This window comes from Mesoplodon mirus, assembly GCF_964341445.2.
Source record: "Mesoplodon mirus genome assembly, chromosome: 11".
In the NCBI taxonomy this organism is placed as follows: Eukaryota; Metazoa; Chordata; class Mammalia; order Artiodactyla; family Ziphiidae; genus Mesoplodon; species Mesoplodon mirus.
The window spans coordinates 80,287,470-80,303,414 of record NC_138987.1 but is presented as its reverse complement, the minus strand read 5'-3'; the positions used below and the strand labels follow the sequence as shown (position 1 = coordinate 80,303,414).

Below are 15,945 nucleotides of genomic sequence, written 5' to 3'. Positions count from 1 at the left end.
ACTTCATTGCTAAAAAATGCTGTCATCTGAGCCTTCAGGGAGTCGTAATGTTTGTACTGGTGGAGGCTCTTGCCTCAATGAGATGCTGGTGGCTGCTGACTGATCAGGGAGGTGATTGCTGAAGGCTGGGCGGCTGTGGCAGTTTCTGAAAATTAGACAACAATTAAGTTTGCCACATCAGTTGTCTCTTCCTTTCATAAGGGATTGCTCTGTAGCATGCAATGCTGTTTGATAGCATTTTACCCACAGTAGAACTTTTTTTTGAAACTGGAGTTAATTCTCCCAGACGCTGCCACCGCTTTGTCAACTCAGGTTATGTAATATTCTGAATTCTTGGTTGTCATTTCAACAATCTTCACAACATCTTCACCAGGAGCAGATTCCATCTCAAGAAGCCACTTATTTGCTCATCCATAAGAAGCAGCTCCTCATCCCTTCAAGTTTTCTCATGCAATGGCAGCAATTCGGTCACATCTTCAGGCTCCACTCCTAACTCTGGTTCTCTTGCTGTTTCCACCACATCTGCAGTTACATCCTCCACTGAAGGCTTGAATCCCTCAAAGTCATCCAGGAGGGTTGAAATCAAATTCTTCCAAACTCCTCTGAATGTTGATATTTTGATCTCTTTCCATGAATCACAAATGTTCTTAATGGCATCTTGAATGGTGAATATTTTCCAGAGGTTTTCAATTTAATTTGCCCAGATCCACCAGAGGAATCACTCACTAGCTGTGGCAGCTATAGCCTTATGAAATGTATTTCTTAAATAATAAGACTTGAAAGTCAAAATGACTCCTTGATCCATGGGCTGCAGAATGGATGCTGTGTTAGCAGACATGAAAACTACATGAATCTTATTAACGTTGTACTTCATTGTACATCTCCATCGGAGTTCTTGGGTGACCGGGTGCACTGTCAATGAACAGTAATATTTCGAAAGGAATCTTTTTTTCTGAGCAGTAGATCTCAAGAGTGAGCATAGAATATTCAGTAAACTGTGCCATATGTAGATGTGCTATCACAGACTTTGTTGTTTCATTGATAGAGCCCAGGCAGAGTTGACATTAGCATAATTCTGACGGACCCTAGGATTTTCAGAATGGTAGGTGGACATTAGCTTCCACTTAAAGTCACCAACTGCTTTAGCACCTAAAAAGAGAGTCAGTCTGTTATTTGAAGCTTTGAAGCCAGGCATTGACTTCCTCTCTCTAGCTATGAAAGTTGTATGTGGCATCTTTTTCCTAATAGAAAGCTCTTTCATCTACATTGAAAATCCGTTGTTCAGTGTAGCCACTTTCATGAATTATCTGAGCTAGATCTTCTGGATAACTTGCCGCAGCTTCTACATCAGCACTTGCTGCTTCACCTCGCGCTGTTATGTTATAGAGAGGGCTTCTTTCCTTCAGCCTCCGCTAACTTCAAACTGAAATTCTGCAGCTTCCTCACCTCTCTCAGCCTTCATAGAACTGAAGAGAGTTAGGGTCATGCTCTGGATCAGGCTTTGGCTTAAGGGAATGTTGTGGCTGGTTTGATCTTCTATCCAGACCACTGCAACTTTCTCCATATCAGCAATAAGGCTGTTTCACTTTCTTATCATCATGTGTTCACTGGAGTAGCACTTTTAATTTCCTTTAGGAAGTTTTCCTTTGCATTCGCAACTTGGCTAACTGGCACAAGAGGCCTAGCTTTCAGCCTCCCTCCGCTTTCAACATGCCTTCCTCACTGAGCTCATTTCTAGCTTTTGATTTAAAGTGAGAGACGTGCAACTCTTCTTTTCATGCACACTTAGAGGTCACTGTAGGGTTATTAACTGGCCTGATTCCAATATTGTTGTGTCTCAGGAAATAGGGAGGCCCAACGAGGAGAGAGAGACGGGGGAAAGGCCAGTCGGGGAGCAATCAGAACACACACAGCATTTACCACTTAAGTTCTCCATCTTAGACGGATGCTGTTCATGGTGCCCCACAGCAATTGCAGTAGGAACATCAGAGATCACTGATCACAGATCACCCTAAAAAATATAACAATAATTAGAAAAGTTTTGAAATATTGCTAGAACTACCAAAATGTTCCACAGAAACAGGAAGTGAGCCAATGCCGTTGGAAAAATGGTGCTGATAGACTTGCTCGACACTGGGGTGCCACAAACCTTCAATTTGTAAAAAAAAAAAAAAAAAAAAAAAAGCTACTGCTGTCTATGAAGCACAATAAAGTGAAGCAGATTAAAACGAGGTATGCCTATGTGTGACTGCCATTGATGTTAATTTAATACAAATTTTTTCGTTTCATTTCTTCTGAGTTTAGCCATATATCATCATTGTCAGTGCTAACACTTTTCTACTTTCCATTTAATTATTGTCATCATTTGACATGTATGGAAAAAGAATAAACCTGAACTGTACTCCCCACTTGTTGGGGTTCTCTTGCGCATGTGTCACCCCTTCTGTCTGTGTTCCGTGGCTGCGGTTCCCAAGTAAAGTACCACGTACACACCTATTCCCCAGAACCCCACCCAGTGTGTCCTCCAGAGCAGTGCTTCTCCAACCATCTCTGGTGAAGGACTAGATTTTTTGTTTTTTTTTGGTTTTTTTTCTTATTCCAATCCATCATGGATTCTTTTTTGTAAAATTCAATTTTAAAATAATTGGGTTTGTCAGCAAAATTATCATGTGATTGGATATCACAGCAAGGTCAAGTTGCTATAGAATTTTCTGAATACTCATTCTCAATTTCTATACTTATCTCGTAGTAGACCAATAACAGTTGGTGAACTAGCACCAGTTCATAGACCATGTTTTAAATAGCACCACTTTAGAGAAAGAAGTAATTTTCAGATGTTTTTGACCCAGTGTAAGATACACTTTCTTACATCATGATGCAGTACATATGCATGCATGTCCCTACAGACACACACACACACACGCGCGTGCGCGCACACACGAGTGCGCATGTGTGCGCTGAAACCACTGGAATGTCAGCTCCCTAAAGGCAGAGTAATTTGTCTTTTTTTTTTTTTTTTTTTGCGGTACGTGGGCTTCTCACTGTTGTGGCCTCTCCTGTTGCGCAGCACAGGCTCCGGACGCGCAGGCTCAGCGGCCATGGCTCACGGGCCCAGCCGCTCTGCAGCATGTGGGATCTTCCCGAACCGGGGCACGAACCCGTGTCCCCTGCATTGGCAGGCGGACTCTCAACCACTGTGCCACCAGGGAAGCCCCTGATTTGTCTTTTTTGCTTGTCTTTTCCACTGTTCTGCCTCCAGGATCTGGCACATGGTAGGCCTTCAGTCAGTATTTGTTGCAGGCAGGTATATACATAAAACCAAATCAAAAGTTTCACAAAATAATACTTTTATTTCTTGTGAGATGTTCTGATGTCTTCTATTTTATTAAAATAAATGCTGATTATAGTCTACTAAACTTTTTCACTACCTTTTAATCTTAGGGGTTTATAACATACTCCTTTAGAGGGTGCTTATATATAGGCACCTTGCCCATTCCCTCCCTTTCAGAGCTTCGAGGAGCTGTTACCCAGCCCTGCCCTCCTTAGGGGTGCAATTCTGGGTCTCACATATCCCAGAACTGCTTATCTCTTAGCCAACGAAGACTAGGTTGGTAGACCTGGGTGGGAAAATAGGAGAGAGATGAGTCCTCAGGTTATAAGACCTAAAAAGAAGACGTTAGAGTAGGTTAGAAAAATTAGAAGTTGAAACCTGCTCAGGCCCCCTGATACTTCTGCATCATATTGGGAACTAAGTTTGCAAACTCATGAGTAGCACAATGAATTTGGTTCACCTACCTCTTGAAGAGCATGAAAATTCATTTTATGAGATTGTAGCTAGCAAGGGTGATAGCAGTGATCCAATTTATCTTAAAAGTTAAGGTGAGAAGATAGGTTTCTGGCCTGTGCAGCTAAGAGGAAGCTCACACTATTTGCCAAAACAGGGAGTATAGGAGCAAGACTAGTTATGACATGACAGTGTGCATGTTTGAGGAGCTCCCGGGGCATATGCATTTGTGCTGCAAGCATTTGATGTCCACCACATGAGACACTGGGGATGCAGAGATCAGAAATACAGTCTCTATTATCAAGGAGCTCACAGCGCAGTCAAGGAGACAGATACTGTAAAATGAGGGGTCTCATGAAGTCATACCCAGGATGCTCCAGGAGGGCCCAAGGATGCCTGAGCTGTCTTGAAAGTATGTGTCCCCGGGCTTAGAAGGGGTGGTGCAAGGAGAGAAGTGACAACACAGAGGTAAGAGAGCAGGGTGTGTTCAGAGCAGGGTATGCTGTGCAGTGTGAGAGGCAGGCAGGAGTGGGTGTCCTGGGGGTGGTATATAGTTTGGACTAGAAGCCTATGAGATAGGTGGTCCTGGTCAAAGTTGGTGGTCCTAGTCAGGGCCTAATAGCTGTTTGATAAATACCTGTTGAATTGAGTGAGAGGCGTACTTGGGGTTTGGACTGAAATCTTACTTCTTTTTTTTTTTTTCGGTACACGGGCCTCTCACTGTTGTGGCCTCTCCCGTTGCGGAGCACAGGCTCCGGACGCACAGGCTCATGGGCCCAGCCGCTCCGCGGCATGTGGGATCTTCCCGGACTGGGGCACGAACCCGTGTCCCCTGCATCGGCATGCGGACTCTCAACCACTGCGCCACCAAGGAAGCTCTGAAGTCTTACTTCTTGAGTGACCTTGGGCAAATCCATAATTTCGTGCAGTCATGATAACAGCTAATAATAGTAGGTAGAGGGAAATGGGCCATCCTTTCCATTTATCGCTAGATCTTCAGATTTACTGACATTTAATACACATCAGTTTTTCAAATAGCAGCAACATCCTTTTATTCAAGAAGTAAAAGATCTTGGCTTATTGTAATGAACTTTGAAAATCAACTCCCTTCTTGTTATCATTCCTACATAACAATAGCATAGAGCCAAAAGGTTCGTTTCCTTTTATTTTAGCCTATTTTCCTTGCTGCTTCATTTATTTGAATATTTAACCATCTTTTATGGCTCTTCATTTTTGTAAGCAGGAGAAGTAACTCTTTCTACTACACAGTCATTAATATGCCCTCTTTTAGGCTCTGCCTTACATCTATCTGTGAGAGGCTTTTCCATTTTCTGAGCGTATGTTTGTGTTTATGCAGGTGGTTAAAATAACAAGTACTTTCTTATTTGGTTTGTAAATATTTGGTGAGCCCTTGGTATGCTTGAGGTTATGATAGAAAAATAAAATATTTAAGCCAATTATATCAGGGTCAAGGGTGTTTGCAAATCCTATTGTCTGAAGATATGGATGAAAAAGTTTAAATATTTTATTATGGAAAATCTCAAATATATAAAAATGTAGACAGAATAGTATAGTGTTACCCTATGTACTTATCACTCATCTCAGCAGTTATCAAATCATGGCTAATCTTGTTTCACCTAGATCTTTACTCTTATTCCCTTCTTTATTATTTTAAAGCAAATTCCAGGTGTCATACCATTTCATCCATTAATATTTTGTTCCTCTCTATTATTACATAAACATTAAAATAATTCCTTAATATTTTCAAATACATGGTGTTCAAATTTCCAGTTAGATCATCAATATTATACTTATTTTTACAGCTTGACAAACTTTTTACTTGTGTGTTGTGACATTAGATGTCACCCCTGCTGCCAACATCCCCACTCTTTTCAACACTTCCCCTGCCCCCTCGACCCCGATGTCTTACCATGTTGCCCTTTTCAGGTGATTCTGAATTAATTTTCTAGGGACGTTAGAGAAGACTGCCGGTGAAAGGATTTGGACTAATACAGTGTGGAGGAGGAAATACGTGATGACAGATACATAGCAGAGAACCAGAAAGCAAGGAGGATTGCATAAGAATCTTAAAAAGTTCCAGACATAATGACTGAGTAGTTGAAGTTTAAAGGGAGAGATTTTTTTTTCAGGTTAAAACCTGAATTGCTTCTTCAGAGCTGTTATTTTTAGATCAAAAGTAGAAGCAGGAGCTGGGGAGAGGGGCTGTGCCATTGTTTCCCTTGGTAGGCAGTTCGCAAGTCCTCTGGGTGGGGCTCCCTGTCCGGAGAGGAAAGAGGGCCTCTCGTGCTCCAGCACAGTGACCGAGCGCGTGTCAGCATCCCGTGGCAGCTCACGCAAACCCTGCCTCTAGACTTTCTGTCTCAGTAGATCTTGGCCCAAGGATTTACATCTGAGCCAGCTCACAGGGGATGCTGAGGCCGCTGCGGATCAGGCCGCACACCTTGAGCACCGCTCCACAGTCCTTCCTACTCCAATTTTCAAGACATTGCTAAGATTGTATTGCTGCCTACATGGGAAGTCATCTCGTAATGATTGACATCCCTAGTGAGCATCTTGGGGGAAAAAATTGCTGAGAGATCTGTGGGTAATTTCTATGAAACGGTATTGTTTTCATAATGACCAACTAATAACTTGGTGCTCCACCAGCCTAGCTGAACGTGTGTAAACATTCTTTCACTGAAGGGATTTCTCCTTTTAATGTCTTAGTATCCATCTCTGGGCATGGAATTCGAAGTTCTCTTTCAAACTTACAACATTTTACCTAAGGAAAGCTGAGAAAGTTAGGACAAATGTCATTCTCAGCAAAGTTTAGAGACAGACTTTCTAATCTTCTTACAACCTTCCTCCCTCCCTCCCTCCCTCCCTCCCTTCCTTCCTTCCTTCCCTCCAGAGAGACTGGGCAGTTGGCCTGACCTAAAACATCAGTTAGTCAGCAACCCTGTAAAAAGTATGGTTTTCTGCCAATGCTTCAGCCACCACACCCATTGCTGAAACATTCCCTGATATTTTACCTTATTCAAATCTGCTCTAAATGGATCCTGGCCAAGCTTGAAATATACCCAAAATATGCTTCTCCTTTTTTTTTTAAACCCATACTATAAAATATGAATGTTACCTCCAGGAGACTGCTTTTCCAAGACTTTTCTTAACTTCTTTTTCTTAAACCATCGGAATAGGAAACCACTAAACTGAGGACTCTTGCAAGCAGAGCTGATCTCTGAAACAAATCAGGGGGTTTCTCCAGTTTGAACTACAACCTTGCAAACCCCATTCCTTTGTTGTTGGTGGTAGTTGTATTTTCTGGTACCTTTTCCTTCAGCAAGCCATTGTAGCTATTTACAATCCAGAAATAAATCTGGTATCGTGTGAGAATTATCAGATGATAAAGTTTTTATTTTCTAAATGGTTTTGACCACCTAAAAGATGAAATTGTAATCAGTAGCTTTCTGGGTAAGCAAAGAATTAGAACAAAAGAAACTGGTTATTCTGAGTTTTATTTTGGATCTTAGGTGCATATAATTGGATTATTCATTATCCTTTATTCATGATATATTATCATTATAAGGCCATGCATAGCCTATGTATAGTCATCCATTTTTTTATTTGGTTCCTTTAAAAATATTGTTTTATTTCTAATTTCTAACAACCATTTTGAATCCTAATTTTTAAAATTTGAGGTGAAACTTACATACAGTGAAATGAACACATCTTAAATGTATTTGATGAGTTTTGACAAATGTGTAAACTTGTATAACCAACACCTCCATCAAGATATTGAACAGAAAGTCTCCAGTATCTCCTTCAATCATTCACCACTTCCTGCAAGTAATTCCTACTTTCTGTCACCATAGTTTACCTATTTTTTGATTTCACATGACAGGAATCACATAGTACGTAGTCATTTATGTCTGACTTCTTTGGCTCAACATAATGTTAGCCAAAAATGTATCAGTCTTTTTCATTGTGGAGTACTATTCCATTGTATTAGAGTAATATTCCATTGTATCAATATTATGTATGTGAGAATGCCCAGGGGAATCTTCCTCTCAGAAATGTTTCTGAGGATATAGGAAAATCTTTATAGAGCATGGGATTTTCTGAACCCTTTTATTTAGCCTTTAAAAATACTTTGACCCAGGCATGAAAATTGACATTGCCTTATTAACACAGATGCTCACAAAGTGAGGCTGCCTCTAAAGTAGCTTAAGCCATGGGCAAGTCAGACTTTTAATAAATATGGAAGCTCTATTCTTAGCATTAGTGCTTTACCACTTCAGGTTGCTGTTCTTACTCTTCTATGTAGTCCTTTAATGACCATTTTGAATTTATTGAGACTTATTTTGTGGCCTTGCATACATGCATGGCCTGTCCTGGTGAATATAACAAGTGGATTAAAAAGAATGTATGTTCTACATTTGGATTTTTTAAAAATATTTATTTATTTAGCTGTGTTGGGTCTTAGTTGCAGCACGCAGGCTTCTCTCTAGTTGTGGGTTGCAGGCTCTAGAGCGCGGGCTTAGTTGCCCTATGGCATGTGGGATTTTAATTCCCCAACCAGGGATCGAACCCACGTCCCCTGCATTGGAAAGCAGATTCTTAACCACTGGGCCACTGGGGAAGTCCCTGCATTTGGATGTTTTGTTCTATAAATTCAATTAGGTCAAGATGGTTGATAGTGTTGCTAACATCTATATTATTACCTGAATTTTTTCCTACCTTGTCTGTCATTCTAAAAGAAGGTTGAAAAGGAGGGACAAATGAAAGATGGGACAAACAGAAAAGAAAATGGAAGGGCAGTAGACTTAAATCCAACCATATCAACAATTACATTAAATATAAATGGACAGAATTTGTGTAATTCTCCCCTAATTGTGTCAGATTTTGCCTCATGTCATTTGAAGCTCTGTTATTAGTTGCAAAAACATTTGTGATTGTTAGGACTTCCTGATGAAATGACTCTTATCATTATAAAATACCCCTCTTTCTTTCTAGTAATACTTCTTGATTGGAAGTCATTTTTCTTATATTAATATAGCCACTCCTCCTTTCCCAGGCTTACTGTGTCTTTGGATTTAACCAGTCTGCCAATCTCTGGCTTTTATTAATGTTTATTCCATTTATATTTAATGTAATGATAAATTATATGATTGAGTTTGTCTACCATTTGCCATTTGATTTCTTTTTCTCCCATCTCTTCATTGTTCCACCTTTACTGCCTTCTTTTGGATTAAATGAGGATTTTATTAGTAGTCTATTTCATCAACTCAGTTGGCTTTTTACTTTGTCTTTTTATTTTATAGTTTTAATGGATTATATTATATATTCTTATCACAGCCTGCTATGAATTAGTGTTAGTATTAAACACCTTTGTGCATAATGTAAGAAGTTTACCCCCTTTTATCCACCGAGCCATTAAGACTGTGATTTTTTCATAAGCCCTAACCACTCTGCATCATGTGGACGGGGGAGTGCCCACAAGTGAAAAGATGTATAAATGTGAATCTCACTCATTATGGTTCCCTTTACTCAAGAGCTGAATTCCTCATAGTTTCTACCTGGTTTTGGTCACTCTCCAATTTCTTTAAAATTGTTTTATATGTCATCCAGTGTTTTGTATTGCTATTTGTGGGACAGTAAGTCCAATACAATCTATTCCACTATTATCAGAACTGGAATTCCCATTTTGTCATTTTTAATAGCGTAATAATAACTTTTGAGTCCATCCCTAATTCAAAAACTTGACAGTAACCTTCATTTAACTTTATAACCCTTTTTCCCATTCTGTCCCTCTACGTCCCTGGCTTAAGGCAGCCATCATCCTGAATTGTGTATTATCGTTCCCTCTTTTCTTTTGTATAGTTATATTGAATCTATATGTATTTCTAATATATGTGTGTGTATTTATATATTTGTATTTAATTGTTTCTAACTTTATAAAAAGTCTTGCTGAATTTACCAGAGACTTACTTTTTTATTGCCTTTTATATTGCATAGATTTGTCCAAACTACACATGCATTGTTTTAGTTTATTTTGAAAACTGTATGCAATTGCATTGTGTAAATATACCAGTTTATTCATCTCCTCTCACACTGATGGACATTTGGGCTGTTTTCACATTTTTTTCCTTGTGACAAGTCCTACTATGAACATTTGTGTATTGCTCATGGTTATATACCTTGGGGTAAATATTGCTAGATTGAAAATGAATGTGAATGTTTAATTTTAGCCCATTTTACATTCCCATTACCATTCTGTAAGAGATTCTGTGCATTCACTTACTTTTACAGTACTTGGTACTCTCTAGTTTTTTTGCCAGATGACTGGGTATAAGATGGTATCACATTGTTATCTTAAATTTCTTGACTATTAATAACATTAAGCATCTCTTCATATTTTTATCGGCTGGAAGTGTTTCCTCTTCTGTTATACGTCTATTCGTGACTTCACCTCTCCCATTTTTTTAATCAATTTGTAAGAATTCTACCCTTGAAATACCACTGAACTACCACCTATATTTAACTAATTTTAATTTATTAAAGAAGTCTTTGATCTTTGAATCTGTCATTCTTCCTGACCACCCTGTTTAATTTGCAAAGCTCTCCAGATTCCTGACCCTCTGATCTCCTGAGGATAACTGTTCGATTTTTCTCCTTTAGCACCTACCACCTTTGCCATATTATATACATATTTATTAATTGTGTTTACTGTCTGTCTTGTCCTTACTGTTACATGTAGGCTGCTATGTGATAAGCATAGAGATTGAGAGTAAGCATTTATAAACTTTTATAACACTTTAATATTGTTGTCATATTTTATTATATTAAACAAAGACTTGGTCTCTAACAAACTGGACATTTTTTAAAAAATTGGTTCTTCACCACCAGTTTGAAAAGCACGGCCTAAGTTCTCATACCTCCATGTCATAGAATTTGAAAGGTACATTTAACAGAATAGAGAAGAAATAGATAACTACCTGTCTTTCTTGGAAAGTGTTCCTGCTCTACACAAATTATAGTTGCCAACAAAGACGAATATTTGTTTTTCTAAGTTAGTGAGGTGATGAGAGCTTTTCTAACGTGAGCATTATTTTATTTTATCAGCATTCCCCATGTTTATAGCTAAGCCTGGCATGTGTCTGTCTGTCTCTCTTTTATATATATATATATATATATATATATATATATATAGTATCTATCTAGATACTATCTAGAGCTCTTTGAAGTTCATCTTTTAAAATGAAAGGGAATGTAAGCCACTTAATGATATAAAATTCAAGGACCATACACTCTTTGGCTTAATCCTTTGTGTTCTCAATTTTCATGTTTTGAGGTTTCCAGCCTGAAGCGTGATCATTAAATTTGTGCCCCACCTCTCTGGACTGTGCACTAGCTAAATGTGCAAGTAGATTTTTGAGAACTCCTAGGTTCATAACCTAGCTTATTAACCCCCTGATTTCTGGGTGACTGTAAATGCGTGCCTTGGGTATTTTTGTGCTGTAGTATTTCTACATAAAATGGTAGTGATATTTTATACCTTCTGAAGGGAGTAAAGTTCTGGGAAATTCTTAGTTAAAATCTATGAATACTATAAAATCAAAGTAAGATTTCACAATGATTAAATGGCATTTTATTAGAGTGAGTGCACAACAGAGAACTGATCTAAGCAGCTGTTTATCAGAACTGTAAATATGTTTGTAAAAATAAAGTGGTAAGACCTGGTTACTTGGAAACAGAGGGCAAAGGTTTCTTTTAAGCAACATATCCTTTATTTCCCAGGTGTTTGCTACACCACAGTATCTGCTAAGTAGCAAGAGCCTTACCTAGGCCTGTTGGGAGAATTTATGTGGGTGCTTAGCTGGTACCTGAAATGTATTACTTAATATTGAAAATCACATAATTTACCTTTTTCCTGTTAATGACCAAATTTTTTTGCAAGGATGATTTCAATTTATTTTTTAACTGGTAAAAGAGTGAGTAGATTGTGACACAATTTCAGCCTAAACCTATCTGTGAGTTAGGATCAGAGAAACAAAAATTTAATATTATAGTGGAAATCAGACAGACCTAGTTTAAAAACTGGTCTTTGTAAACTGGTTTTTGTTATACGTACTTGCTGTCTTTACAGGCAAAGATCAACAAACATCTTTGATTACATTTATAAAATGAAGAGGAATTTATGCATTTTATAGGGTTCCTCTCATGATTAAGGATTGTGGATAATTTATATTAATGTGTCGGAACCACTGTAGGCACTCACTCAGTACGTGATAGCTATTGTTATGTTGCAAAATACCAGTAGATGTGTATGTGCTTATTACATATGTTCCTGAACCATTTTCTTAGACAAATCTTACGGTAATTCCCTATTGCGAAAAAACAAAAAATTAAAGGCAAAATTGAGAGAGCAGAGATTAGGTGGGGCTGGTGCAGAAAGAACAAGTCTTATCTACACAGCATCCTCATGGCCCTGGGCAAAGTTCCACAGCCACTTCTGATGCCCTCACAGAGACCCAGAGCTCTACAGAGTACAGCACGGAAACCATCCTACTGGAGTTTAAAACACCATGGGTGCAAGAACTGCATTGTGCTTATTTTATTAACTGATCAGTTATAGCATGTGGTCCTGCAGTACAGTAGGCAGATGAATGGTCATAGTTTGTTAAATGATTCATTTAATTCAGCTCTAATACTTCACAAATTCTCTGTATTCGACTGCTAGGTGGAGTTATAATTTGATGTTGAATTATCAAACCTGCCAGGAAGCATGTGTCATTTAAGGATGTAATGATAAAATCATTATTTTTTTCAGATCTAGGTTGGAATTTGCCCTTGACAAATAGCAAAATGATGAGTGATGCAAGTGACATGTTGGCTGCGGCGTTGGAGCAGATGGACGGTATTATAGCAGGTAATCTGCATCCTCTGAAAGACGCAAGCATGACATTTACTTTGCTCTCTTGACTTTTTTATTACAACTCTTTTATTACCTCTCCACTTTCATATTTTCATTTATTGTCTCTCTCCAATGCCTTTAGGTTCCCCATGGTTTCATCTTTGTCCCTCTTCTCCAATTTTTGCCAGAATTATTCTTAAATTTTATTTTAAAATGTCAAAAATTCTAGTACCATCCTGGGCTTCTAATCCAGGATAAAGGTGATTCTGGTCCAGATAGTCTGTGGACTGCACTTGGAGGGATACTGCTCTACCCAGTATCCAGGAGTGTTTTGATCTTTTCCCTTGAATTCCACATTCACTTTTCCACCAATGACTCTCACATGTATTTATTTTTCCAATTCTTTGCTATTCTTCAGGTCCCTATCTCTACCAGCCAACGAGATACTCCCCTGAAATGTCCTGTAGACACATCAGTGTCATCATTTAAAACATTAAGCTCATTATGTGTATATGTATAACTGATTCGCTTTGTCGTACACCTGAAACTAACCCAACATTGTAAATCAACTATACTCTAATAAAAAATTAAAACAAAAAACAACAAAAAAACCCCACTGAGCTCATTATCTTTCCTCAGAAGCCCCTCTAGTTGTCTTTGTCTTGGCTAATTTCATAGTCCTCCATCCAAACAGTTTCCTAAAGCAGAAGTTTAAGTCATGCTAGACACTTCCCACATGTTCCCCCACTTAGTTAATCAAATTCTATCAATTCTACCTCCTACCAAATTCTACCATTCCCTCCTCTCTAAAATCTGGCCTGTCTGTGCTACCATTGTCTTGCTTTATCTAAATAACCCTCTCACTTGATGTCCCTGACACTCTTGCTTTCCTGCTCTAGCCCATCCTTTTCCAGACCACCAGAATCTTTTCTCCAAAGTGCCAATCTGATCATCTTCTTTTTAAAAAATCTTCAGCACACCAGTCAGAATGACCACCATCAAAAAATCTAGAAACAATAAATGCTGGAGAGGGTGTGGAGAAAAGGGAACACTCTTGCACTGCTGGTGGGAATGTAAATTGGTACAGCCACTATGGAGAACAGTATGGAGGTTCCTTAAAAAACTACAAATAGAACTACCATATGACCCAGCAATCCCACTACTGGGCATATACCCTGAGAAAACCATAATTCAAAAAGAGTCATGTACCAAAATGTTCATTGCAGCTCTATTTACAATAGCCCAGAGATGGAAATAACCTAAGTGTCCATCATCCGATGAATGGATAAAGAAGATGTGGCACATATATACAATGGAATATTACTCAGCCATAAAAAGAAACGAAATTGAGCTATTTGTAATGAGGTGGATAGACCTAGAGTCTGTCATACAGAGTGAAGTAAGTCAGAAAGAGAAAGACGAATACCGTATGCTAACACATATATATGGAATCTAAGAAGAAAAAAAATGTCATGAAGAACCTAAGGGTAAAACAGGAATAAAGACACAGACCTACTTGAGAATGGACTTGAGGATATGGGGAGGGGGAAGGGTAAGCTGTGACAAAGCGAGAGAGAGGCATGGACATATATACACTACCAAACGTAAGGTAGATGGCTAGTGGGAAGCAGCCGCATAGCACAGGGAGATCAGCTCAGTGCTTTGTGACCCCCTGGAGCGGTGGGATAGGGAGGGTGGGAGGGAGGGAGACGCAAGAGGGAAGGGATATGGGAACAGATGTATATGTATAACTGATTCAGTTTGTTATAAAGCAGAAACTAATACACCATTGTGAAGCAATTATACTCCAATAAAGTTGTAAAAAAAATCTTCAGCAATTCTCTATTATAGAAGCTGAGCAAAAGCAGTCGACTTTCATCTCCTTGTTTTCTCATCATAACTGAGGGGACTGACTAGTGGATGAGCACTTTTCACTCCCTCACAGTCCCCCAGGAGTGGTGGCTACCTAAGGTCTCATGTCATATTTTGTGTTTTGTCTCAAGAGGAGGACTTTCATGTATTTAGGAACCAATTACAACGAGGAGGTGTCTGAATGGGCTTCGGGTGGGCTTGTCATGCACACACCTGGTGGTCAGGGTCAGGGTACAGTTGATCTCTACCAGCTACCAGGGTCAGGATATAGTTGTCCTGGCCCCAGCTCCTTCGCTTTTCTGGTCACAAATTGGACTCTACTCTGCTTCGGTGGTTTGAAGAAACCAAAGGTATTTTCCTCTTCAGAAGGTTCTTCTCTTCAGGGAAGAGTCATGCATGGTTTGACCTCCTTTGTTATACTTCTACGTCCTGGAAACCCAACTTCAATTGGACCTCTTTTGTAGATTAGACCACACCTTGGGTACTGTATTCGATTCTTCGAATATTATTTTCAAAGTGTCATTGGCAAACTAAAACTTACCTAGAGAAGGTAAGCATGAAGGTGAAGAGTTTAACGAACTAAGGAACTGGTTATGTTTAACCTAGAAAAGTATATTCTTGCTTAGGGCATGATATTGCGTTGGCCAAAATGTTCCTTCAGTTTTTAAGTAAAAATAAAAGACACATTTTTCATTTTCACCAAGAACTTTATTGAACAGCATATTCACCCTTTTGTTCCACTACTTTCTGCCATTTTTCAGGCAACTCCATAATTCCGTCTTCACAAAACTTTTTATCTTTTTGAGCAAAGAACTGTTCCAGGTGCCTTTTACAGTCTGCCAGGGAATTGAAATTTTTTCCATTAAGAGAATTTTGTAAAGATCAAAATAAATGGAAATCTCAAGGTGCAATGTCTGGTGAATATGGCAGATGAATCAGAACTTCCCAGCCAAGCTGTAACAGTTTTTGCCTGGTCATCAAAGAAATATGCGGTCTTGCATTATCCTGATGGAAGATTATGCATTTTCTGTTGACTAATTCCGGATGCTTTTCATCGAGTGCTGCTTTCAGTTGGTTTAATTGGAACCGTACTTGTTGGAATTAATCGTTTGGTTTTCCGGAAGGAGCTAATAATAGAGGACTCCCTTCCGATCCCACCATATACACAATATCACCTTCTTCGGATGAAGACCGGCCTTTGGTGTTGGTTGGTGGTGGTTCATTTCGCTTGCCCCACGACCTCTTCTGTTCCACATTATTGTACAGTATCCACTTTTCATCGCCCATCACAATATGTTTCAAAAATGGAACGTTTCCATTATGTTTAAGTAGAGAATCGCATGTGGAAATATGGTCAAGAAGGGTTTTTTTGCTT

General features: G+C 39.0%; 1 protein-coding gene across 4 annotated transcripts in view; it reads left to right on the top strand.

The window, feature by feature from the left end:
* The window catches only part of PPFIBP1 (PPFIA binding protein 1), a 182,574-nt gene that overhangs the window by 100,768 nt on the left and 65,861 nt on the right, over window positions 1-15,945 (top strand). For all 4 annotated transcript variants that reach the window (XM_082634923.1, XM_082634922.1, XM_082634921.1 and 1 more), the window contains exon 3: window positions 12,615-12,713. In XM_082634923.1, coding sequence (XP_082491049.1) covers window positions 12,650-12,713 — 64 coding nt within the window. In that variant the 5' untranslated portion in view covers window positions 12,615-12,649. The remainder of the gene's footprint in view (window positions 1-12,614; window positions 12,714-15,945) is intronic.